The sequence below is a fragment of the Drosophila teissieri genome, chromosome 2R (assembly GCF_016746235.2).
Source record: "Drosophila teissieri strain GT53w chromosome 2R, Prin_Dtei_1.1, whole genome shotgun sequence".
Taxonomy (NCBI): Eukaryota; Metazoa; Arthropoda; class Insecta; order Diptera; family Drosophilidae; genus Drosophila; species Drosophila teissieri.
The window spans coordinates 3,618,620-3,645,923 of record NC_053030.1 but is presented as its reverse complement, the minus strand read 5'-3'; the positions used below and the strand labels follow the sequence as shown (position 1 = coordinate 3,645,923).

General features: G+C 43.5%; 4 protein-coding genes and 1 non-coding gene across 5 annotated transcripts; 1 reads left to right on the top strand and 4 right to left on the bottom strand.

Moving 5' to 3' along the window:
* Positions 1-118: 118 nt before the first annotated feature.
* LOC122615294 (WD repeat domain phosphoinositide-interacting protein 2) lies at positions 119-9,708 on the bottom strand. The gene is made up of 4 exons (XM_043790321.1): positions 9,406-9,708; positions 1,481-2,211; positions 700-1,245; positions 119-641 (listed from the first exon to the last, which is right to left on the bottom strand). Exons 1-4 carry the CDS (start codon positions 9,441-9,443, stop codon positions 541-543), a joined length of 1,416 nt encoding a protein of 471 aa, XP_043646256.1. The 5' UTR covers positions 9,444-9,708; the 3' UTR covers positions 119-540.
* Positions 3,655-3,794, bottom strand: LOC122615381. Its single transcript, XR_006325830.1, has one exon. It is a non-coding gene; the product is annotated as a U4 spliceosomal RNA (small nuclear RNA).
* LOC122615293 lies at positions 4,900-7,948 on the bottom strand. Its single transcript, XM_043790320.1, has one exon. The coding sequence runs from the start codon at positions 7,365-7,367 to the stop codon at positions 5,247-5,249; it is 2,121 nt and encodes a 706-aa protein (XP_043646255.1). The 5' UTR covers positions 7,368-7,948; the 3' UTR covers positions 4,900-5,246.
* A 1,198-nt stretch (positions 9,709-10,906) lies between the features above and the next one.
* On the top strand, positions 10,907-21,632 carry LOC122612217 (titin). Its single transcript, XM_043785672.1, has 8 exons — positions 10,907-11,403; positions 12,063-12,244; positions 12,305-12,748; positions 12,813-15,974; positions 16,994-18,689; positions 18,811-20,389; positions 20,451-20,554; positions 20,975-21,632. The coding sequence occupies exons 1-8, from the start codon at positions 11,169-11,171 to the stop codon at positions 21,472-21,474; spliced, it is 7,902 nt and encodes a 2,633-aa protein (XP_043641607.1). The 5' UTR covers positions 10,907-11,168; the 3' UTR covers positions 21,475-21,632.
* A 1,535-nt stretch (positions 21,633-23,167) lies between these two features.
* Positions 23,168-24,564, bottom strand: LOC122612218 (proline-rich extensin-like protein EPR1). The gene is made up of 2 exons (XM_043785673.1): positions 24,279-24,564; positions 23,168-24,143 (listed from the first exon to the last, which is right to left on the bottom strand). The coding sequence occupies exons 1-2, from the start codon at positions 24,279-24,281 to the stop codon at positions 23,286-23,288; spliced, it is 861 nt and encodes a 286-aa protein (XP_043641608.1). The 5' UTR covers positions 24,282-24,564; the 3' UTR covers positions 23,168-23,285.
* Positions 24,565-27,304: the final 2,740 nt, after the last annotated feature.

Here is a 27,304-nt window from a genome sequence, read left to right as displayed (position 1 = left end):
TGTTGTCCTATTTAAATTATATTTAATTTTTAAATTAAATACATTGGATTTTAACTAAATAATTCTGAAAGTTATAATTTGGTTATTAATAATATATTTATATTATAATATTTATTGCAAAGCTAGTTGAATATGTTTTTATAAGGTACATCATTTGTTTCTTTTTTTGTCCTTTTTTGAGCTTCTACCGCACAATTCTAGTTTTTAATTACAGTTATACCTAAATTTATATAATACAAAAATAATCTTGAACATTAGGGCAAAAATAAATTAACACACTAAGAAAAAACATTTTACGTGTTATCCTTTTAGTTACTTGTATATATACATACATACATCCTAATGTACATTTTAAGGGTTGATTCATATAAAATAAAATACTTTTCAAACGAGTATTTTCATTCCATAAAGAAAGTTTCGGTAGATACAGATGTCATAACGGTTATTTGGGGCGACTTGTCGTATGCGTATAAACTAATGTTTTTAATTAGTCTGTTGTCTATCAACTATGACCATATCCTTGATGCTACTGCGACGTGGTCAGTCCTTAGCGGGAATTGCCACTGGCGGAAATTGTCGCTCATCGTAAAGCTTTGTTGGGGTGTCGATGGCATCGCAAAGCTTGCGAAACTTGGCAGAATCTACGGATCAAGCATCGTTAGAATAGCTGTTAAAAAATAACTATTAATATTTACTTACCAGACATTGAATCTGACTGGTCCCCTTTCAGGATTCCAGCGTAGCTGTTGTCTTGCATCGGATCCGGATTCTCGATGAGCACACTGGCCGCACAGCTCTTTAGCATCGTAAGCGAAGGCTGCGTTTGAGTTGACGGATTCGAAGGCTTGGTCTGCGACCTCTGCACGCTTTCGCTCAGCTCAAGCTCTATAACATCCTCCAGGGCTCCGCGCAAGTCATGGACAGACAGCAGTTTGCACGAACCGCCCCGATCCGCAGGAAACTCGTGCACGTACAGGAATCCATCCTCGCACGCAATCAGCAATCGTGGTTCCTTTTGAACACGGGTCAAGGCACAGATGTGCTTTAGGCCGCCCTGAGCCAGCTGCACCGTGGCGAAGGATCGGTCCTGAGCCAGTACTTCGCTGACTTGCGTGGGCAACAGCAACGATGACACAGCCTTGGAAAACATTCCGCCCCACGTAGCAACAGGTCTACTGCTCTCCTCAGCTGCTGCGGATGCTACTGATTCCTTGGCAGAATTTTCAGACTTGGCAGCCACATCGGCTAAAAAATAAAAAAAAAAACTTGTATTTTATAAAAGTAATATTACTATTAACTAAATTTATAATTCTCTATCCACAGAAGTAGTAGAACTACATTTTAAAGAACTTATCTCGAACAACCATCAGTTACAATTTTGTTGAAAAATATAGAATTGTTAAGTGGCCTTCAATGAATAGTGTTTTCATTATGCTAGGGCATCAAGACAAGGAAGCTCATTCTTGGTCAACATACTCACCTATCGCTTTCAGCTCAACCGTCTCCACTGCCCGCGAATCTATCTTGAAAACGTGAACGGTCTCCGTGTTGGAGGAGGCGCAGAGGAAGTCCCCACTGGCCGAGAAGACCAGTGAGGCTATGCGGACACAGCTGACGCCTCTCCGGAATTCCTGCACCCTTTGTCCATTCTTCACACAAAAGACCCGGATGACGGTCCCGCGCTCGGAGGCGGTGGCCAGCAGGGCACCGCTGGGCGAGAAAGCAAGAGCTGAGAGGGACGTGTCGTGGGCCCTGATAGTCATGCCCGTGCGCAGCTTGCTGGCGTTGAAGATGCGCAGCTCGCCGCTCGTTTGGCAGACCGGGAAGGCCAGGTGTGAGTTGAGGGATAGGGCGCACAGACCCTGCTCGTTGGGCGCGATGTTTTCAATGGAGTGTAGGATCTTCATGTCGCGGATGTCGTGGATGTGTATGCTCTCCGCCAGGCAGACGATCAGGCGTTGCCGGTTCATGCGGACGCACAGGATCTCGGATGGGTAGAAGCAGTTGCAGATGTCCTGCTTCTTCTTAAAATGAAGCATCTTTAGGCAGTTGGGCTTCTGGGCGGTGACCAGCACTACCAGCGAGCTGTTGAACAGGCGCTCTACGATTCGGATTTGCTCCGTGTTGTCCTTGGCAAATATCTCCTCCACCTTGTCCTGGCTAGTAATCGAGAACAGGCGTAGACCCGTGGGACTCAGCACAGACAGGGAACTGTCGGAATACACAGAACGTCAACAAGTGTTACTAATGCATGGAATTTTATATACTTGTTTGTATATACGGCACTTAGGATAAACCTACATATATGCTGAAAGTTCTATTAATTCTTATACCCGTTTCTCGTAGAGCGTATAGCCTTTTGCTCTCCGAGAAACGGGTATAAGAATTAATAGAATATAAAGAATATAGAATATAAGAATTATAGAAATTATAGATTCGTTGAAAAGTATGTAAGAAGGAAGCGTTTCCGACCATATAAAGTATATGTATTCTTGATCAGGATCAATAGCCGAGTCGATCTGGCCATGTCCGTCTGTCCCTATGAACGTCGAGATATCAGGAACTAAGCTAGAAAGTAAAATTAAGCACGCAGACTTCAGAGACATAGACGCAATGCAAATTTGTTGACCCATGTTGCCACGCCCACAAACCGCCAAAAACTGTCAGTGCTGAAATATCCCCTTAGCACTTCCACTAGCTGAGTAACGGGTATCAGATAGTCGGGGAACTCGAATATAGCGATCTCTTTTGTATAATTTATTATGTTAGGTTTATGATTTTTGTCCTTGTAAGGGAAAGTTCCTTAGCACAACATTTTTGCATCTGAATGAACACGTTCAAGACAAAACCAAAAACCATCGTAAGGAAATGTGAATTCCCACCACATTTTACAGTCCGGATTCGACTAAAAGACTGTTGAAAATAAATTTAATCTGGGACGTATGTATATTAGGGTTGTTGATAATATATCAAAATATCAATATATCGATATTTTTCTAAAAATGATATATTTTCATCGTAATACTTTTTTTGCCCAAATATCGATATTGCGATATTTTTTATTGATATCTTTTTGATATTTTCCCTTCGTTCCCTCTGATTTCCAAAGCGATAAAACTAACGTGCTAAAACTAACATAAAATCCTATTACACTGATATAAAAAACGGGATTGCAAGTGCAAACTCTGCGACCGAATTAGTAAAACAAGTGGACACTTTTCAAACTTGTCTTCGCACCTTAAGAATAAGCTTTATGATGTTTTCGCAAAATGCGTAGTGCGTCACAACGAAGCCGAATGACAGACACACATACATATAACACAACGAGTCTTCCCAAAATCACTTAATTCTAAGTACTGGTAGCAATAATATATGAAATTAATATAAACACAACGTATTATTATCTGTATTACAATGGAATATCCATGAATTTAAATAAGAAAAATGAAGTTAATAAGAAACTTTTATATTTTTATTGTGGGGAAATCAAATTTTATTTGAAAAAAAAGATCAAAAATATCAAATATATCGATATTTTTTTTGAGATATTTTACATATTACCATCATTTTGTTTTGGTTAAAAAAAAGTATCATCCCTACATCCCCTATCAACACCCCTATTGTATTTTAACTATTAAATTGATTGTTCAATTAGCCCTCTCGGGCTTCCAAAAATTGCCGTAGTGGACGGTATTTCACGTCCCCATGGCGGGGTATTGGTTAAAGTTTTCAACTAGCAATAACCGCACCTCAGGAGGACTTCATTGGTTACGGTATTGCCACTGCGCAAAGATAACCGAGCATTCGCATTCGACTCTACTCCATGCCGGTGCTGCCAGAAGCAGTTGAGAATTATATGCGCACACGCACGCGAAAACATCCCAAGCAACGAACTTGCAGCCAGTCAAAAGGTGCAGCATGCTTTTGGGCTCCCTTGCTCTGTTAATTTTGGTACCGATGCAGACACTTTTGGGGAGGCCCTTCAAGGGTGAGTTTCCCACAGTAGCCGTAGCACAAACTGATTAAGTTCATTTGTCATTTCTTCAAATGACCAACCACTTCTTAAATCATCAACACTCAGAAAATATTCTACTTTGCTGAGCAAAATCTGAATATATGTGAGTGCGAAGAAAAGGAGACCAGACCAACAATATTAATGGAAAATAAATTCTAATTTGTACTTATTTGTAATTTAATTTTTGCTCGTACCAAATTTATTATTTAAAATAATTTATTATTAAAAAATTTATTATTAAAAATATACACCATGTAATTCGTGTCGAAAATGAAAAATAAAAATAATTGGTGTTTTTTCAAAGGTACCTTCACTTTTAAACTTAAAAAAATTGTCATGAAATATAATGTAAAAAAAAACTTTTTTAAATATATTGTAATTTTCTCGACAAATATTTCATTTCCCACCCATTAAAATAATAACAAGAACTCGAATCTATATATGAATCGCTTATATGGTTGGCACTAGAAACATAGAATTCGAGTTCAAACTTTCAGCATATGCTTAGCTTAAGATGCTTAAGAGTAGACCTGGCCATATTGCTTTAATTAATTGGCCCTGAAATTTACGAGAAAAGTTCATGATTACTTATTTCCTCGGTTTGGTAGTTTTGAATGAAGAATGTTCACCGACATTTAGAGACCATATATTGGCATGTACGCCATTATTGCCGACATAAGCGCTACAATGAATTATGAGCTTACTTCAGGGCTAATATTTATTCTTGTCAAACTCCAAGTATTAGTACATATTAAATTTTTTCGAACATGAGAGATAGTACTAGATTTGTTGTTCATTGTTGCTTTGGCAACTTATGAATAATTTTGTAAGATGAATTATACAATATTGTTTCAGCAATTCTTAAGTAAATAATATGTAATAAGTATCCTTGAATGATGATGATGTATTTTTATTATTTGGAAGTAATCTGTGTACATATATAAGACTACCCTTCTAAATTGTAATACTATTTGACAAAAAATAAATCAATTAATACTTTGCAAATCATCGGCCATTTAAAAATGTTACCGTTAATGGAGAAGCTAGAATTGAAATTTTTAGACTATTGCTTTAAGTTCAAACTTAGCTCTTCTGACACCCCAAGTATATGCCTTTCAGCCTATTTTCTAAATATAATTAATCTTGAGATCCATTTTCTAGATGCGCCGCTCCACTTTGTACTTGGTGCTAATTGTCAATATTTCTTCGGAACCACATTTTATTCCCGTTCTTAGAGAAGGTCGCTTGGCGACAACTGGGATTCTCCCTCCGCCAGATAGATGTGCATGGCCTTGAGAAGCAGACCGATTCCCAACTGCTTTTTCTGTTTCATAGTCCATGACTGAGCCGGTCCGTAGTAGTCGCCGCGCTTTATATTGGTAAGATGATTCAAGCCCAGGGCGTCTATTATAGACGCTTCGCGTGTGTAGGCATCAATTGGCAAGATGTTGTGAAAGACATGCAGACATACGACTCCACTCCCATGTTGCCAAATATCCAAGATGCGCTCCAGCTTACGGCTTCCCATCTTGCCATCTCCTGGTGGCGGGGAGCGGAAAACATCTGGCTGCATGGTGCGGAATCCGCCGACGCGTTCCCTATTTGTCTTATCCTTTTCGCGTTTCTGGTGAAGGCGTGTGTGCTGCCGCATAGCGTCGTAAAGGTGAGCATACGGCCGCGAAGATTTGCCCTTGCCTACGTAAAAAATTGAGTCCAGGAAACGCTGCCAAGCCCCAAACTTTTCGAGAAAAGCGCTCTCCCCAGGCAGATTCTGCGAAATGCGTGGATCGATCAACATGTAGATGAAGCTCTGTTTGAGGTGTCCCTCTCGCATGTTTTTTTTTGTCACCCCACACTTTGCGAAATGCGCTGCAGAGGCTGCTTCTTGGGGCAGGTAATCACTAATCCTCGCAAAGTCCTCTGGCGATCGCAGCGTACGATGAAGCTCCACCGAGTAGCGGATCTGCGCCTCCTGGGCGTGCTTTTGGGCTTCCTGCAGCGCCTCTGTATTGCGCTTGTATTTGATTAGCTGCTTAATGTACAGCCGCTTAGTTGTTTTGGTAATGGGACCCACCGAAACACCCAGTTGTGTCAATTCCCGACGCAAAGCGTCCGTTTCGTAGTCTAGTGGCAGGGTATAATTAGTGCTCACGGAGCTTTCCAAATCGTGCCTCCTATCTTTAGGAGTTTGCTTGACTGGCTCCCGCCTTTCCCTATTCTGTAGGTATCTCGCTTCGTAAAAAACTAATCCATTCTCGTCGTCAGTGTGAACGTAGGCCTCCTTGATTTGCAGAAAGTACTCATTCTGGCGTGGTGAGTTCTCTGCCACGTCCTCCTCGTCGCCCTGAGCAGTGAAGAAGCTGTGCTCCGGGACTGGCTTCGGCTCCTCGACGACCGCCTGAGATACCTGCTCTACTAGCATCTCGAACACCTGCCGACCCGAGGTGGCAGCATCCTGTGTCAGATTCCTCGGATTGTCCTCATCTCTGAGCTTCTTCTGCAAGTGCTCCTTATAGCTGAAGTCCTCCTGACTAATAGCATCATCCACCAGTGCTTCCACGTGCTCGTCGTACTGATGGAGCAGGAACTGGCGGGCGCGGGAGCGTTCCACCTTCTCGCGCCAGCTTTCAATTAGAGTTCGCCGCTTTGGCTGAAAAGGATCCTCCGGCTGATTCTGCCGTTGGCTCTGTATGAGTTGGGTAAGATGAGCTTCAGTGAGAGCAAATAGGTTTACAGACTCCTCATCCGGCAGGGGCGGAATGTCGGTGCATTCCTCCTCCGTCGGCTCCGGAAACTTCGGCTGCGGTCGATGCCGCCTGTGAGTGATGTTAATGTAGTACGGGGAAGTTGCATCGTGATTGTACCTCGGCTGATTGGGGGTTAGAGCGTCGACCGCCTGAACTCGCTGCTGCTGCTTCTTGTGGCTCTGTCTCTTACGGAAGATGTGATCCCGGAGCAGCTGCAGCACCTCGAAGTGGCACTCCTCAATGGCGTAGTGAACAGGCAGCTTGTTCTCCTCGTCAGCCAGGTCCGCGAGAGCTCCGCGCTTCAGCAGCATCCTCACCAGTTCCGTCCGCCCGTAGATGCTGGCGATGTGCAGCGCCGTAGTCTGGCCGTCGCACAGGGCATTTACGTCAAGGTCGGGACACATGAGAAACCGTTCCAGGATCCGCTGGGCCAATCCCCCGTTTCGCATGCCGCACACGTAGTGCAAGGGAGCCAGTCCGCGCTCGCAGGGCACGATGCCAGCGTTTATGCAGTTTCTCTCCAGCATCGACATTATATCCGTCTCGTTCTCGTCCTCCAGGGCGTCCAGGAGGGTCAGAGCCAGGAAGTTGGCGCGCTGCTCCATTGGTTCTGTTCCTTGTATTGATTTTTACCCATGCACTCTCTCGCTCGTATTTCTAACTGCAATCAATTATCGCTTAATTCTCGCCTTTTCAATGTCAGCGGTGCCGCATTTTTTAGTGTGGCCATACACGCAAACCTGGCGAGGCTGCCAGATATTTGAAGTCCCAGTTAGAGATTGGTGGTGGCCTGTATTTTCGAGTGCCGCATTTAAAACCAGTTTTGTGTCTTCACAAGGTGAGCTCTGCCAATTATTACGATTTATTTTTGGCACATATGTATGTAGTTGGGTTGGGCGCTTGCTCCCCGCGATAAGCCTGGTAAAGTGATCAGTGAGCGCAACACGTGTTGTTGCTATTTCTGACTATTTATTCTCTTAAAACCGAAACTAGTTCCCGCCAAACGCGTAACGACGCTAAAATGGGGCCCAAGGTTACTAGGCCCCTTGTTATGCGATAGCGCATTGAGGTCTCTTGCTTGTTGTTGCTCTCTAAGATGTTTTTGTTTTCGCGTTGTTAGTAAACAAATGCAGTGTTTAAGAAAAATAAACGCACACGCTTGACATTTTTTTACAAGGGACATCGAAAATAAATGTACTCATCAGGCAAAAGTGTACGTACGATCGTTTGCATTAAAATTTAAGCTTATGAGCAATTGCGCAGGTTATCAAAAAAATAACAACAAACTCAAGAAACTCGATGACGCACACAAAAACAAGACTTATTCGACCCCCTAGGAAAAATAAATAAATAAAATAACACTTTTCGCTAAAGACCCAGTGTGATAAAAAATATATGTATATCTATACATAATACATATAACCATAATTTTAAATTTTTTAGTTAATGTTTATTTATTTAATGCCATAAAGATAAAGAAGGCCTTAACCAAAATTCGCAAATACCTTACATATTATTACGTCCCACTTAGTCCATCTAAATTTCTAGCCAGCTAAAAACTATGTTCGTTAGATTTATCACAAAGTGCAATGATACACCTCTGGAAGTTAATTAAGATAGTAGTTAAATGGAAAAATAAAACAATTTAATTTCAAATTGTTTTCATGCTTCATTTCGGATAGAAAAGAGCTCTAGCATATTTGTATCATATTAATGCCATTGACATTTTAAATTCCTACATTACTGATAAACTTTAGACTTACTTTTCTTTTATTAAAACCACTTTACGAAATATCAAAGGAAAACCCCCGAAAGATAATAGCAAATTGCTTGATTTTCGTTTTCGCGTCCATTCGCCCGCACTGGCTAATTGATTTGTTTCCGATTAGAAATCTCCCTTCACCATTTCGTTTTTCTTTGTCTCGGTCTCTCTCTATCTATGACGCGCACTGATTAGCTGAAGACTTTTTAAATTGCGCTGATTGATTGTATTCTGCCTTTTATTCGATTAAGCTCGAGAGTAGAAGCTGCGTTCCCAGCTACAGGGCGAGTGACCCCACTTTGTTCCTTGTCATTTCTAAAAGCTATCGGTCTTATCGCTGTGCACTTTCATTTGTTCCACAGTTCGTGTTGTCTTAGCACAGTTTGTGCTGCGACATCAGCTGTTGCGCATAAACACGCAATTGTGGGCCAATCGTGCGAGTGTTGGTGTCCCGCACAGTGGTCATCGCAATGAAAATACACCTTACTAAGCCGCTTGCTGGCCACTATTGGCCAGTGTTGGCTAGCGGGGTTGGACCGCCTGGTCACCCCTTCTGGTTGGACAGTGTACCTAGTTTGGTTACCAGCCCTCCCGTAACGGGAAAAGCATTCCAAAATAGATGCATGTCATTGTAATTGGAACTGCTTGTTTGCATGTTCTAATAAACTACACACACACGAGTAATGACGCCAATTCACGCTCACCCACAGACACACTAACGATCCCCACCCACCACCCCCACAGCAGCTGTTTTCGCCTTGTTTACCCGTCTCATTTGTCGATTTTTGTCTCAATTGCTTGCCCGTGGTTTTGCCACTTTTTCGCTGTGGTGACCTTCTTGGCTTGGAACTAAAAATTTAAGCACAGATGTCGCTACTTACGTAAAGTCCTGGTTGAAGTTCATTTGGTATGTGGTCATTGCTACTGAAGTTTTTCTGATTGTATCTTTTTATCTCGTTACACTTTCACTGGACTTTAGATGATTTTTATTTTGGCTGTATGCAGGTGCAGTGTTTCGCTGTTTTTCGACACAAGATCTTGATCGACGATGGCAGATGAGTAACGCGAATTGATTTGACTTGATTAATTAAATTTAAATTCGTTTGGTTTGCGTCGTCTTTGTTGTTTTGCATCGACTGTTTTTCTCGTTCTATCTATCAACAAATTCCCCCTACACACAGACACACACACACTAATGTAGTGCTCATTGGAACTGGTTTCGGGACTCGAACCAGTCGTGTTCTACAAATACCTAAAATACCGTTAACACATTTGCGTAACGGAAAATTTAAGTTTTTTTTTTATTTCTTTGGCAATCTGAACTGAGGATAAATCATAAAATTCTTCATTTGCATTTATCACGATTACAATATAATTGCATTTATTTTGTCTAAGAGTACAATTTGATTGCGATTAATCAAAATGTTAAATGTAAATTTTTCCCAATTAGTTTGTCCAATTTATTTTGTATCTAGTCAAAATTTCGAACAAATCTGACTAAACTGACGAGATTCAGCTTTAAACGACTGTGTGGAGTGTAGAAAGGCTATTACTACATATGTAATGATAATATGCTTTTAATTTATTTGTCTGTCTGCCATAAATGCAACGAATTTAATATGAATTTTATTTGCCAATCATCTCGAATAAGAAACATTAGTTCAACGAGGTTTTGAAAATCATGAAAATTATCAGGAGAATAAGATATCCACAGCTACATTTTATTCTGCCATAGATGCCAAACCCCTGAAGTTAGGGTTTTAAGCTAATGGTATTCGAAGCTCTATACACTATTTAAATTTGCATCTGTACAGCTCTTCAGATTCCTCACCATTTATATTTTCTATGTAGTTTTGCACAGTAATTTTCCAAAATATATACATACATATATATGTATATAGGAACCATTTATATTGAAAATAGCATATGGAAGGTAATGGGTGGCATAAAATTGCTGAGGCTTGGCCTGTATATTCAATAAGTAAAATACAAACCCATATTTTAACGCTGGCTCTTTTATCTTACCAATAGTTAACAAAAAGGAATATGTTACACAAAGTTTTAAAAATTAAAAATGTTTAAATCTGATGACTGTAAAACTCAGTTTTGCGTTATTTAATCTTTGTTACATATATTTCCCGGCGTGGTTTCTCCTTTAAGAGCTGATTCATCACGAATCTCTGTAAAATGGCTATCTTAAAAATTAAAATGAATTCTTGAATCGTAAAAAATCAATATCCTTTGGTTCTGTAAAATAGGATCATTTAGTAAAAAAAGCGGGATGCCGACAACTCGTTTGCACATACCGAAATAATATTAGAAACTAGTTCCCCACTGCATCGGCTGCCAACTCGCTCCAAATACATGGGTGCAATCTGCGGTATTGTCAAAAAGTAAATACGCGGCCACACTGAAACACACAACAGAAAATAAAGCCTTTTCGCTTGTTTAAAATAGAATTTTAGCCCGTACAAGATCTGTCTCGCGGCCAGAATTATGCAGTCTCGTAGCCTTGCAGTGCCGCGAGTCCAGAGAGCTTGAGCCTTGGACAAATGACTCCTTTTTGCAGTGCCCATTGCGCGGTTTTGCCAGAGTAGTATACAACATCCGAAAATTTTCACCCGTTCTCGGGGACGCATGAAAAATGGCGGCGTCCTCAGCTGCAGCTGCGGCGCCCACCAATCCGATCCCGCTTCCGACGGATTCGATATCGGAGGAGTGCAAGGACGACGACGCCCTCACCTCCACGCTGCACACATGCGCCAACGATCCGGACTTTGCGGTGATTTGCGCCTTCCTGCAGAAATTTGCCAAGGACCTGGGCCTCAGCCTGCCCAACTTCAGGCATCTGCAGGAGTGGTTGACAAACAACAACGAAGGTGAGTGGGCAAGGGAGTGGTGTGATAAATGTGGGGGCTGCTCTTCGCTAAATTAAGTTAAGCCAGGTTTAATTATCGTGGGGCAAGTGGCGGTGCAAACCACAGATGCAGGGTTTTCGAATAGGTCTGCTTCAGAGGTTTACCAATGCTTCGCTCCGGAGAGCGTGCTTGGCTGGTGAGAGAGAAAGGGATTACTCAATGGTAGAGAGAGCACTGCGATTTGTTTTCTTCTCAACACAAGCGCAATATACAAAACAAATCTTGGAGAAACGTAAATATTTCGCACTGCTCATTTGCTCTTGTTGAAGGCCTACTTTTACGTGTATTGCTTATTTCAGAGATGGTAAGCTAATTTTGTTTTTGGCATTACCACCTTTAGCTACTATTAAACAATAAGAGTTATAATATTTTCATGGTACATCTGCATTTAAAAACATTTAAGGTTATATATTTGATAAAAAAGTAATAAACATGTTTTGACATTTTGTATTTTTCCTCGTAAGCAACATCAGATACAAAACGCGTACTCTTGCAGCAAATACGGTTACCTTCATTTTATTTGACCTCATAATCGACCTCTAATCCCTTTTTAGGCCTCTAATACCTAGTGCTTTTTCGTAGTACATTTCTTAACAAATAATTATAACTCATCTTTGCAGTTCCTGAGCTAAAGGACTTGCACATAAAGCTGCTCCGTAAGACCCGTAAGACGGTTCATGAGAAGAGTTGGGAGTCAGCCCTCAGCAAATTCTGCTTCGGTTATTCGGTACAAGATGCCTGGGAAATCGAACGTTTCGGTTATAAGAACTCCAGCTTGAAGGTCAAGCTGAGAATATTTCGGGTGAGTGCCCAATTTCGTATAATCTGGTAAATATTGCTAAAGGTCTTTTTTCCCGTATAGGAACTTCTCGAAAGTCAGTTCGAGCGCAACGCCAAGTTTCGGGCCCACATCCTGACCTTGAATGCAGATACCTTGCGTTCGGAGCCAATTGGAAGGGACCGGTTGGGACACGCCTACTGGCTGACCCAGGATTCCGAATGTAACCTGCGAATCTACCAGGAGCATCTAGACGAGGAAATCTGGCAGGTGGTTGCCACGAACCGGGACGAGTTTGTAAATCTCATTGCAAGGCTGCGCGGAAATGAGGTGGTACTTCCTTCGAAGGACATCGGTGAGGCCGATGAGGACACCAGTAGCAGCAACAGTTGTCCTCCAAAACCACCGCCCCCCGAAGAGAAAGAGGATGAAGAAGAAATGGTAGATGGGCCCGTAAAAACTGTGCCCAATCTAAAGATTAAACTCCGCTCTCCCGAGCAAGAGGATCAAAAGTCAAAAAGGGTTAAGGTGTGTATGGATAAAGCCTAGGAGTTAAGCATTTTGAGATAATAATTAATTCTTGGTCTTTTAGCCACTGCTTATTAATCAGGCCAAGCTTTTAAGAAGCGCTTCCCCGGCCCCAACCAAAAAACGTTCCCTCGAGGACGTAGACAGCAGCCCCACAGCCGCCCAGGAGGAACAGCAGAAGAAGCACCGTCCCACACTGCTAGATACCAAGCGAATTAAAAAGCCAAGTCGCTACGAAAGCACCAAGGATGAAATCGAAGGAGAGTCCGGAGAAGAGGACGAGGAAGAAGAGGACGAGGAGGATTCTGAATTGGATGAGGGTGAGGAAGAGGAAGATATCGATAGCGCGGCGGCGGATATCGAGGAAGAAGACGATGAGGAAGATACTGGCGAGGCTATAGAGGATCCAACTATCGTGGTGGAGGGCCAAGGATCAGGACGAGACTGTGAGACCATCCCTTATAATTTAATGGACGATAATTTGTGCAATTTCGATTACGAAGATGACTTGGAGGTCGGTGAAGCTATCACAGATCCAATGCTCCATGTCATTGGTCAAGGGTGGGGGACCGACTGTCTCGTGGGAAATGGTAAAAACGAAGCTTCCGTGAAGGAAACGCACACGTCGGAACCAAAGGCCACGTTTTTTTTTGGCGAGCCCGGATGTCTCGAGCTAAGTCCCATGAAGCAAACATCAAAGTCGGAGGCAAAACGCAGCATTTTCGACAGCTTGAGAGAGGAAAAAGCAAATGGTGAAAGTCAAAAGTGCATGGAGAACATACTGCCGCGAAATGGCAGCGAACTCATTAAAACTGTGGGAGATAGTGAGGACCAAGCATCTGCAGCTGCAGCCGCAGAAGAGGCTAACATATGCCAAGAAGCTAAAGTAAATAAAATCTCAGATGATCAAATGAAAGAAAAGGAATTCAAACCGGTGGCTACAAGGAATATACAGGAAAGATCAGTAAGCGTGATTGAAAAGAATGAGGAAATCTCGAAAGGTCGTACAGAAAGTGAGCCAATAGAAGAAGTGAAGCATAAATTAAATGAAGTTTCAGTCTTACAAAATAATGCAAATGAAAGTGACCAATCATCCTTTCAGACTAAGGAGCTGTTCCAAGTTCCAGATGAACTAGGAAATACGAAGGAACGCGTATTAGAAGAATGCGTCCTAGAAAACGGCCTAGTTGAGAAGGATAAACTTTTAATAAATCATCAGCAAATTTCGAAAAAAGACTTGGACCCTGAATGCAATGAGACCGTTTCGCGTGAAGCAATAAGCCATGTATCTAAAATCCAAAATGATTACAAAATTAAATCAGAACTGGAAACGGTAACGGGCGCTAAAGAACCTTCAAAGGAAGTGAAAGAGGAAACAGTTAAATCGAAATGTTTAATTGACCCTTTTGCAGAAAAAGCCAACGAAAAAAATAACAAGCCAGAAGGGCTTATTAAAACCTTGCTTCAACATGATCCACCTAAAAATAAATCAAATAGCGAAACGAATACAGTCTGTCTTGAAATGAATAGTGGGCAATCCAAAGGCGCAAGTACATCCCAAATCTTACTTTTCGCAGACAATAAAAAATCGACAGAGATTGATGTTAAATCAAGAACGGTTGATGCTGGTCAGGAAGTTTCAGTACCTAAGCCGTCTACGTTATTAAATCGAAAGCGACGTCTTAATGACTCTCAGTCCGCTCTAAGAAACTCCACCTCCGAAAGCGAAGTGCAGGAAGAGGAACCGCAAGATGACAATCCAACCCTAAATGATCTAGATGTGGGCGGCAAGCGCATTAAAATGAGACCGAAGACCACTAACGCGGAGGCCAGACGAAAGGTCGAGGCTCAAAAATCGCATATAGATGAAACTACTTCGTCCAGCGGAGAGGACGACGCGCGCATTCGGCGCAAGTGTATAGCTCCTCACACTAAACTAAAGCCGACTCTGGAGGAAATTATCGAAAGAAAGTTAAAGAAAACTACAGAGAAGGATTTGCCGGAAACAACGCTTGGAAAAGAAATGGAGAAGTCAACGCATCGGCCCCAGGAAACTAGAGAAGCTACACCTTCCATCAGCTCCTTAAGTCCGCAAAGAAAAACACCGATAACCAAGCCCCTAAAGAAAAATCTCCTGACTCAACTGCAACAGGCGGAGAATGAAGAAGAGCCCACACCAAGAAAACGAACAAACAGTGAGACCCTTGTGCCTGCAGTTCCATCTCCTAGCTCCATTGGTCATCCGGACGATCGTCATCGGAAGCGTCGTAGCAGTGAGGATGCAAATGAGTCGTTTTCTAAGGAATCCTCCCCTACTGAAGTATCTCCGTTAGCCGTTAGCGAGAAGTTGAAGCGCAACAACGAGCACGACATACAAGAGGAGGTCGAGGATCCTCTTGCACTGTCTGCAAAGGATTTATCACCTTTAGTTAAAGATCAATCGCCTGCACCGGAGGGATCTGCTCGTCGTTCTGGACGCAGAGGTGGAGCTGCTGTCACTCACTCCGAGCTTCCTCAGCCAAAAAGGACTCGAGGTGGAGCCAGGGATAAAATGCAGGCAGAGGTTAATGCTGAGCTGCAGCAGGAATCCGAAGATGATGAGAAAACTTTACAAATTGTTGCCAAACTAAAATCTGAACCTAAAGACGATCCAGTCCCAGAAAATCCAGAAAAAGAAGAAGATCACATCGAGGAGCCAAAGCCAAAGGTGGGTCGTGGTCGTGGGCCGAGAAAAAAGCGTGATGTGGATACTACCAATATCATCGAGACGAACGACTCGGAGACACCTGTGCGCCAATCTAGGCGCATTGCCCAACAGAAGATCAAAGAGGAAGCTGAAAGGCGAAAGCAAGAGGAGGTTGCTCTTCGTACCATGAAACAAGAGCTTAAGAAAAAGAAGAAAGCCGAAAAGGAAGCAGATCCTACTGTGCTAGAGCCCTCAGGAGAGGAATCAGAATCTGAGGCTAGCGCGGCGGAGGAGGAGGCCCGTAATAAGAAGAAAAAGAAGTGTCCTGGCAAGGATGGTTGGTCCTCCGATTCAGAAGAACAGCCTGAGAGCGAGGAGGAAGAGGAGGAGCCACCTCACTATGAAACAGATCCCGGTTCGCCACTCTTCCGGTCCGATCACGAATTTTCGCCAGAATCGGAGCTTGAAGATGAGTCTCAGGTGGTACCAATGAAAAGGGCGCGCACCGTACGGAAGGAGAACGCTGATGACCAAGAGGAGGTAAATATTAAAAATGTCAATGAGATTGCATTGTCATTACAGCCGTTATGCATGTATATATATAATTTCGAGGAAGGACGCTTTTCCGACTTTATAAAGTAGTAAATGTAGTAGTAAGTAGTAAGTAAATGAAGATTGTAGTACGAGAGTGCATATTTATACCCGTTACTCGTAGAGTAAAAGGGTATACTAGATTCGTTGAAAAGTATGTAACAGGCAGAAGGAAGCGTTTCCGACCATATAAAGTATATATATTCTTGATCAGGATCAGTAGCCGAGTCGATTTGGCCATGTCCGTCTGTTCGTATGAACGTCGAGATCTCAGGAACTACAAAAGCTAGAAAGTTTAGATTAAGCATACAGACTCCAGGGGCATAGACGCAGCGCAAGTTTGTCGATTCATGTTGCCACGCCCACTCTAACGCCCACAAACCGCCCAAAACTGCCACGACCACACTTTTGAAAAATGTTTCGATATTTTTTCATTTTTGTATTAGTCTTGTAAATTTCTAACGATTTGCCAAAAAACTTTGCCACGCCCTCTCTAACGCCCACAAACCGCCAAAAGCTGCCACGCCCACACTTATGAAAAATGTTTTAATATTTTTTCATTTTTGTATTAGTCTTGTAAATTTCTATCGATTTGCAGAAAAACTTTTTGCCACGCCCACTCTAACGCCCACAAAACCGCCAAAAACTGTATGTGCTGAAGACTCGCCTTCGCACTTCGAATAGCTGAGTAACGGGTATCAGATAGTCGGGGAACTCGACTGTAGCGTTCTCTCTTGTTTCTCTTTAACTATTTGAGTAATGGTTATCTGATAGCCGACTACATCGTTCCTTATTTTTATTTAAGAGTCTAGTGTATTAATAATACTAGCCATACATAGCCGTACATATAATTTCTGTTTGCAAGATAGTGTGAAATGGCTTTCCCGACTAGCATTGTTATGCTGATCCAATCTTAAATGGTCACTAAAGTCGCAAGGCCATAACATTCTTGCTTATTTCGTTAACAGGAGGATGCGGAGGAAGCGTGTCAGAAGTGCGGCAAGTCTGACCATCCCGAGTGGATTTTACTCTGCGACACGCTCGCCTGTAACAAAGGGTACCACTGCTCCTGCCTCTCACCAGTGCTCTTCTACATTCCTGAGGGCGATTGGCACTGTCCTCCTTGTCAGCAGGAGCAGCTCATAACTGCCCTGGAGAGACAGCTGCAGCAGTACGACACATTGGTAGCTCAAAAGCAACAGGAGCGCATCTGGGCCGAAGAGCAAGCCGAGCGAGAGCGGCAGGAACTAGAAGCTGCCACGATGGCGGCGAAAGACGAAAACTTCAAGACAGAAAATGAAGAGGACGAAGACGATAAGGATGATAAGGAGGTCAAGGCTGAAAAGGTAAAGAGGCGTCGCGGAGATGGACGCAGTAATAGGCGAGCTGCCAAGCGTGGCACCAGGCGCCGTCGTGGAAACGAATCCGACTCCAGTCACGGCAACTCATTAGGCAGTGGCTCTAGATCTGGATCTGACTCAAGTAGCGACAATAGCACTAGCTTTTCTGACTCGGACGATGAACCCATATACAAGTTGCGTAAGCGGCGGCAGATCAATGTGAGCTATAGGCTTAACGAGTATGACGACCTCATTAATTCGGCCTTAAAAAAGGAAATGGATGAGGTTGCCGGAGCAGGTAATCTGGGCCGCGGCAAGGACATATCCACCATTATTGAGGCGGATAAGGAAAAGGCACGGCGCGATGATCTGCCTGCGGAGAGAGAAGTGGAGGAAAAGGAAGACGGTGAGAAGGAGAAACGGAAAGCAAAATCAAGTGGCACTAGTCCGTCGTCGTCAGAAGACGAAGTACCCCTCAAACGTAGCAATAAGTTTAAACAACCGCCTGCCAAAAAGAAGGCTCGAAAACTCACCACCCTGGACGTTAGTAGCGAGGAAGATCATGGTAGCGATGAAGATTTTAAAACATCTAGTTACTCTGATGAAGATACTTCACAGTCCGGATCTGGAGACTCAGACTCAAGCTTGGAGGTATACAGGCGTCCCGGTCGAGGAAAAAAGCAGAGAAAGGCTGCCAGGAGAGCGGCACGTGAAAGGCGTAAGGATAGAAAGTTTGTTGTTGAAGAGAGCGACGAAAGCGAGGACGAAGATAAAAAGCGACGGCCTACAAAGGCAAAAAAAAAGAAGGACGATTCTGAATATACAGAAACGGATACGGAAGATGACGACGAGAATGAGTTGTCCGATAACGTAGACAGCGCCGATTTGTGTGACGACACCACTTCTGAGAGCGAAGATGGTGCCTGGAATCCTTCCTCAAAAAAGAAGAAGACGGTGGCTGCTAAGAAGACGAATTCGTCGGATGGCATTGCCAGAAAGTCACCCAAACTAAAGAAGCTAGCCACCCAGGCAGGAAAAAATGTCAAGCGCTTGGAGTACTCTGACGACGACATAAGCGAGAGCGAATTGGAAGAGGATGATGACGAGGAAGATGAAGAGGGTGCACCATTGTCGGGAAAAGGCTCCGGCAAACAACCTCGCTCCCAGCCTCTTAAACCAACTGGATCCACAAGCCTACCAGGCAAGGGAAAAGGAAAAAGCAAGGCCAAAAAGAAAAAACCGTTGTCCTCTGAAGAAGAGGACGGAGCCGCTTCCGACGATCGGACTCGTACCCGTGGGCGCCGATACGCCTATATTCAGGACGGTAAGCAATAAATCAAATACTTACCAGCTATCATATTGATAATCATTTTTAAATAATTGAATAAATTATACACGAAGTCGCAGTTTTTCAATATTAATTTGATTTTCATCTCTTGGTGTAGACGACGACAGCTCTGACGGCGGCATTAAACCAGGCGTTCATCGGCCGGATACGCCACCTGAGGAGCGTCAAAAATTCATCCAGCGGCAGGAGGAGATAAAGCGTATGCTCGCAGAGAAGAATGCAGAGGGTGCAAAGCTTGTCGCTACTCCACGTCTCACGCCCCTTAAACCTGGAGTCTCTGCACCGGAAAAGCGCACACCTGGCAAGGCAGCAGGCGGTGATTCGCTTTCCACGGTTCCGCTCTCAGTGATTCGGCAGGCCAAGGTGCTGGACATCGACTACCTGCAACGCAAAGGGGAGACCATCGGAGATCTAGATGATGTGGACGAGTCGGAGCTAGACGACGCTGAGCTGCCCGACGACTTGCCCGAGGACATGGAGGACGCGATTGCACGAATGGTAGAGGAGGAAGAACAGTTCAGCGCGGCAGTGGCAGCTCGTGAGTTACCTGGAGCAGAGGATGTCCTGCGCGCTACGCCTTCCAAGTCCAAGCAAACTAGTAGGGTGTTGCCTGAGAGTCTAGCGCAAAACTCCGCGCCTGGTACTTCTGGCTTGCAGGAACCACACCGAAAGCGCCTTCCCATGCCCACCATGCATCCGCCGCTTCTGCGCCATCAGTTTCCAATCTCCGCAAGCCCGTCGCATTCTCCCGCATCTTTGGTTCGCCCTCACGCACCTCTCGGTATGCATCCTATGCTGCAAAGACACCTTTCGCAGACTGTTCACCCACCACAGGCCATGCATCTCCTGCAAAATGCCCTATCCGCTCCTCTTGGTCAGCCGCTCGGATGTGGTAATTACGGTACTGGCCTTAATTCCGCCCAACACCTGCCTCTGGTCATGTCTATGCCTTCGGCTGCGGCAGCAGCTGCCCATCTTATGCAATCGCCGGTCGCCTCTGCTACAGCGCGTCCAGCCGATACAGTCTCTGGAAGCCCAGCGCCTGATCCGAAACCAAGGGGTAGACGGAAAAAGGTTACACCTCTCAGGGATCAGTTGCAGAAGCAACAAACGGCGGCCGCTGTTACGGCGGCTACTTCCTCAACTACACCGGGATCAGCCCCCTCGGATAAGGCGAAGGCTCAGCCGCTCTTTAAGCCGCACGAGGATGCTGCACCTATCGCTCCTGCTTCCCAAGCCTCTGTGATTACCCGGATGCCGCCGCACCTTCCTTCGGCGCATGGACGATGTCATGGACCGCCCGGTGGTATATATCCAAACAGTGCGGAACTGGCCCGATTTTATGGCCAAGTGGCTAGCCAGCAGCCCATCCCCGCCGTCACAGGGTCCCGTTCCCCTTCTTCGTCTTCAGGAACTCCTAGACACCTTTTGCGACCGCAAATGCCACCTGGTTTGCATCCGCCGCACGCATCCCTGCGACCCACATACGGACCACCGCCTCCACTTCGAGGATCTGGGTCACCGACTTCCCCTCCAAGTACTACGTCCAACTCAAGGCCGGCCTACCTTCACGGAGTCGAACATCACGGTGGACCCTCTGGCCCCCCAATGGGAGGAGTCTTTAGTTCAGGGCCGCCACCAGCGAGACATTCGTCGCCCCTCTTGAGCCCCTACAGGTAAGCTAATTATCTTCCTAACATTTCTCATTAAAAACTTTTATAAAAAAAAATGTATTAGAGCGCCGCCCATTTACGGCAATCCGAATTACTCGCCTCGTATCGGTGGAGCTCCAGGAACTGGAGGTATGCGACCTGGATCTGTGGACTTTATTGCTGGACCACGTAAGCATCTAAGTAAAATAATAATATATATCGCCCTAGAATATCAGTCAAATTTTACTTTTTTCCTTTCGAGAATTTATGTAAGAGCATATTTTATGATATTTTATCAGCATCCGTTAAAAATCACCATGTGTGAATCACATTCGATCTTGCGAATGCCAATTATTTATAGAAGTAGAAAAAACTAATTAAATAACCAAATTAACCTAACCCAAATGTATTCAATAAGTGGTCATTTATTTGAAAATTAAATTAAATATGATTTTACTAGGAATATATTTTAAAATGATTTTATGAAAATGTTTTTTTTATGATCTAATCAGTATATGTTTTATGAGTATACATCAAATTATACTTTCAACGCATAATAATTCACAAGTGCCGAGTAAAGGAATGTTTTTTAAACTTACAATGTTACAGGTGGATATTCCCCATATGGCTATTATCCCCCGCCCCCACCGTTGTCCACAGCATCTGCCCACGCAGCGACACATTCTGTAATTGTAAGTGCTCCGCCCACACTGACGCCAACGAATCACTCGGTTTCCAATCTGACGCATGGAAAGACTCTTCCTCAATCATCCCCAACACAGTCTTCAGGCCCACCACCCGCTGCAGCGCCGGCACCCACAATAACCAGCGAAAACAGCAGCCACAAGCCACCAATGGCTTCTGTGATAACCAGCAAAAAGCTAACCACTCTGGAGGCGTATCCCATCAGGAAGTCTCCGATTGCTGTTGTGGCCGAGGTAACGGATCCGGCAGAACCTACCAGTTCACCGGCACCCATAGCCGAGGAAGACTCAGGATCAGCCCATGACACGAGAGCTCCACCATCCGCAACAGGAGCAGCAGTAGTGGGAGAGTTCAGTGGGCTGGTAAGCTACTTTAGCTCGCAACAGGATGATTATGACACATAACAAACGCCGTCGGGCGAATTATTGAAATATGTATATATAGATCGGCTTGTAAAGTTACAAATCTATTTTATTTTAGGGGTAGAAATCAATCTTGGCAAAACTTTACCAATAGAAGCTTTGTGTGCAAACTATAATAAAACACACACACAACAACCTGATCAGAATTCTTTTAAAAGATTTCCAAAGATTCTATTAAATCCGCTTTTGGCGATCAGTTCATTTTTTATAGAAGTTGATTAAAACATTTTGATGTTCGTTTGCTTAGTAACGTGACTCCTAACGGATTTCTTTGTTAAACTTAACTTAGTTCCGTTTATGTGCTGTTAAAGCAAGCATCAACTACTTGAAGTATTTTAATTTAGCTGTATATGATTTGAGCCCTAACAGAATAAACGTTAGTTTAAATAATACATACTATTAATATTATAAGAATATAAGATAAATATATAATCATAAATATATACCATATAGTCAATAAATCTATAGTTTGAGTTAATTACAAAATGATGTAAGTAAACCAGTTATGCAGTGCATACTTAAAAAGATTAAATTGCGTATCCATTATAACGTTAAGAAGATGGTACTAAAATCAAAAATGGACGTAAACATAATGTTCACAATAAAACTATTTATTATTAGTGGAATATATTTTAAATTCTATGTTTTCCTATTGCCTTATTAAATCAATTAAAACAAGAATCTAGCAATGTTAGAAATAGTTACAATGGCGCTTTCCATTCAAAATTCCACAAAGAAACTAATATCACAAATCTAGAACTGCGTACAAAGTCCTTGAAAAAATTACAAGTTCAAGAGAGAGCGGTGAAGGCGTAAGTTAAAATTTATAAATTGGATCTATAGCTATGAGTAGACTTGGTCAAAATATGCGACGAATAACACCTTGTTTGTGACAACACTGTGATGTTTTCGGCTTGTATCGGTATGTCCAAAAACTTTAATTTATTGTTTTTAAGGATAATTATCTGGTTTAAAAAGCTCAGAAAAGTAACAGTAGCCTTACGTTTTTTGGAAACCCTCGCCAGCTTAGCGGAAAAGCAGCTGGAGAAAGTAAAATTTTCTGTGTTCGAAAAGAGTTTTTTAAACTTTAGGCAAATACCAAAAACAGCCACGTTCACCAAATCGCAGCTACTTACCATTTGGGCCATGAGTTTTGTATAAACGCATACAAATTTTAATTAGGGGAATCATATGAATTTTGCATAATGTTCTCTTATCGAAAATTTTGAATTTCCAAATAATACCACATTCGAAGTATTAAATAAGCTATTTTAGTCTGCATAACCCGGACTTAACTCAAAAGTGTATATTTTTTATCCTAAGTGAGCTACCATAAGTCAACAGCTTATTTTACATGTTCAACGAATATCTTTCTTATCTCTAATCTTTCTAATCTCGTTCACTTCTAAGAACTGAAACTGGGCTATTTTTCTGATTTCTCTCATAGTCGCTGCGATGAATGGCATTAGCGAAAGCTGTTAGCGAAAATAGGCCAGCCCAGTTATGGCGTACACTTTAGGTCATCTTTGTATAACTTGCCCTGTTTTTGGGATGACTTGGCCAACGCTACACGAATTTCCTGATCACTGGACCCCTTTGTCTAATCAAACCATTTTAATTTGCACCGTCTGTTCTTACATATTGTTTTCTAATTTTTTTTATTAGCTAAAATCTCAACGGGAACTTTGCGTAACAACAAATATTCAACAACAATGGGCGACGCACTTGTTAATTTAACAAGCTGTCACCACGCAAATGGCTGTGGTGCTCTTTGGGATAAACCTGATGTCCATTTAGAAGCGGAAACGCTTGGCAGGCACGTTGTACTGGTAGCCCGACTCCACAGGAGCTGGAGCTGGGGCAGAGTAAACTGGTGCGGGCGCAGGAGCAGAGTAAACTGGAGCTGGTGCAGGAGCAGAGTAAACTGGAGCGGGTGCAGGAGCAGAGTAAACCGGAGCGGGCGCCGGAGCCGGAATGTCCTGGACTGGAGGCAAGTACTCAGGAGCAGGAGCAGAGTAGGCCGGAGCTGGCGCAGGAGCAGAGTAGACTGGAGCTGGCGCAGGTGCTGAATAAGCAGGTACGGCAGCCGGGATGTCTTGAACAGGAGGCAGGTACTCTGAAACGGGTGCGGGTGCGGGAGCGGAGTACACCGGTGCTGGGGCTGGAGCCGAGTAAACAGGAGCAGGCGCAGGAGCGGAGTAAACAGGAGCCGGAGCCGGAATATCCTGGACTGGAGGCAAGTACTCAGAAGCTGGCGCAGGAACAGAGTAGACTGGAGCTGGCGCAGGAGCAGAGTAGACTGGAGCTGGCGCAGGAGCAGAGTAGACCGGAGCTGGCGCAGGAGGAGAGTAAACAGGTACGGGAGCTGGTATGTCCTGAACAGGAGGCAGGTACTCCGAAACAGGCGCGGGTGCCGGAGCGGAGTAAACTGGTGCTGGGGCTGGGGCGGAGTAAACAGGAGCAGAGTACACAGGAGCTGGAGCAGGCGCGGATATCACCTCCTGGACGGGTGGCAGATAAGCCGGAGCTGGGGCTGAGGGGATGTTGAAGGTCGGCGTGGGCTTGTTGTAGCTGTAACCACTGCCCAGGTTAAGGTGGGAAACGTCGGCGGAGGCCAAGGCAATGGCGCACACAGCAAAGACGAAGAGTTTCTAAAATAAACGGAAATTTGTGGGTCATGTTAGCGATCGGGATCTGCGGCATCTTGACGACTGGCCAAGGTGAGCGGTTAAGCAAGGCCAGCGGCTTTCTTGATCGGAGTTGGAACCAGTGGACAGTTAACTCACCATTGTTGTTGATTTGTTGGTTGGGCTTTTAAAGTTCGTTGGATTTGCTTTGGCAAGCTCTTGTCGCAAGACGCTCAAGCTGAATGATGTCCAACTGCAGATGGGCCCGCACTTTTATACCAAAAGCCAGGCTAAACTTGGTCTGGGCCAGAAATATTGCTGGATACCCGTCTTCGTGTCTTTGGTGAGGGCATGGTGCTTCTTCTAGCCAAAGAAAGGTAGCCAGTTATGAAGAGAGCAAAGCAGTTATCATTAACCCAGAGGCAGGTGTTGGACGTTTTTATTTTCTTCCAGAGTTTACGTATACAGCCATTAACAGTCGTTAATTCTCAAGTTTTGAATATGGTTGAAGGATAATTTCGGAGATAAATCCTCATTAAATTACTATATATAAGAATAAGAGTAGGGATATTTCCACCTAATTTGTAACTAAACCAGTGTCCCCTTGCTTAATACGGCATTTGGACGTTATTTATCGAATTTAAGTAAACATGTTTAAACTACATTAAACTTAAATTAGGTCGGACTTCGGCAGTGATTTGTTTCTTAGAACGAGAAATTTCGCAGATATCCATCAAAAATCAAGGGAAGTTTTTGATATATTGGAAAACCTAAAATATGAAATACCACTAAAAGTACAACCCAAATCCCCTAATTCGAGCATAGGCCAACAAGAGACTGGCCGGTCCGACTTCGGTGCAATTTTTGGTGCCCAGCGCGGGGTTAAGACGAGTTCGCGGCTGTTCTCCGGCAGCCGCTCGTTGATGTCGGGAGATTTGGACGGGTTTGGCAATGTCAATAGGGCAGCATGGCCGCGAGACTCCGCCGATGAGCGGCCACGGGACACGCCAACACTCATTTGCATGCGAGGCTGGCCACGCAGCGATTTAAGGGCCTCCGCCGGCTAATGTCAGAGGTCAAGTGATATGCGTTCGCTGCTGCAGTTAGCGGAAATCGGTTTGTTTGGCTATTAGCCGGTGCTAAATACCAAACTACACGCTCGACCAAGCGCTCAAGGATTACCAGCTCGGCTTTTGTAAATGCGGACATAAATACACATGCCTGCATATGTATGTATGTGAGCTTATTATTTTGAATATGGAATGGGGCTTACCACACTTATGGGTCGAGTGTAAACCACCCAAGCTGAAGTTGAATGGTTATTATAAGCGCTTACGCATTTCCAATTTTTGCTCAATCGTGAGACAACAATTTTCGACCCTGCGACATCTCACTTTAATCGGCCTCCCTGAATACGCTTGCTAAATTTTGGTTGATAACTGGTCTCAGAAAAATAAACACATTTTTTAAACGTATCTAACTTTTTAAAATACAAATACGTATACGAAAAAAATGTTTCAAAAAGGTATACAAATGGTTGAACAATGTTTTATTGATTTCGTTAAGACCTATTTCGTTTGCGTAGGACCCTTACATAACGTCAGTTTATTCATATTGTAAATTAACTAATCTAAGACCCTGCATATGGGTTAATTTCCAATGCAAAAATGCTGAATCTGAAAGCATCTGTCACTTAAAGCGAAACCTATTCATGAGACATCGCGAATTTGCTTAGCCTACTTTAAACCACCAGTAAGAAAAAAGAAGAAGCTACAGATGGCCAACAAAAGAGGCGTAATCTATTTTAATATTTCCAACTCAAAACAAGCGAGAATGCAATAGTCGAGTTACCCGACAATCTGATACCCGTTACTCAGCTTGTGGAAGTGCGAAGGAGAGACTTCGACACTGACAGTTGTTGAAAAAATATCAACCCCCTTTTTCAAAAGTAGGGGCGTGGCAGCTTTGAGCGATTTGTGGGAGTGGCAACATGGGTCAACAAAATTGCGCTGCGTCTATGTCTCTGGAGTCTGCATGCTAAATTTTAACATTCTAGCTTTGATAGTTAATGAGATCTCGACGTTTATACAGACGGACATGGCCAGTTCGACTCGGCTATTGATCCTGTTACATACTTTTCAACAAATCTAGTAGAAGAGTTACTCTACGAGTAACGGGTATAAAAACGCACACAGCAACCAGCATCCAATTTGAGAAACATGGCTTGGCTTGCACAAAAATGTATTTCCGTCGATACTTTCTGCCCGCGGTCTTACTTAATTAACCAATTAGCTAACCACATCCATAAAAACATAAACGTAAAATATTTATGTTATGCATAGCAAACATATGCCAATTTGGATCGTTGTATGCCGAGAATGCTTTGTTCATCTGAAAATGCGTGAAAATATAAAATAACACATGGATTGCAGACATTGCTTTAGCATTTGTATGTATAAGCGCAATTTATCAATTTAGATATTGAACAATAAATAATGTAAATGCAGTGGCCGACCAAAGCTCGATATCTTTGACTATAATTAGTTGTGCCTACCGAAAACTAAAGCTAAGCTTAAATGAGAGCTTTTGGGCGAATGAAGCGGCCTCATCTATTAATGTCTTTAGTTGCGGCGCTACACAGCTACGAAAACGATATGCTCAAACCCATTGTATGTATGTCACTTGAATTTGCTTTTATATATGTTTGCCCCTGATATTGACTTCGTAACCGTTTCGTATGTATATAGAAAATAGTTATAAAGGATTGTTTCACAGTTTGCACTAGAGTCGTTTCAGTGCTGTTTGGATGAGCAGAACCTTTTAGATCAGAGCTTGTCTTTCAGATACCCATTACTCGTTGTCCATTCAGAACAGTGTCAGCTAGATGGACATGTTTAGGCAGCACACAGTTTCCACGAAAACTATACTACAGTGGGGCGATTCGGTGGGCATCGTATGGGAAAATATAAGAAATAAATTAAATATATATATTCGATTAGTTAGTAATCTCCACAAAGTCCATTGGCCTTCGATTACAACAAGGTGATGAATAAACAAGAGAGAACGCTATAGTCGAATTCCCCGACTATCTGATACCCGTTACTCAGATGGAGAAAGTGCGCAGGAGAGTCTTCAACACTGACAGTTTTTGGCGGTTTGTGGGCGTTAGAGTGGGCGTGGCAAAA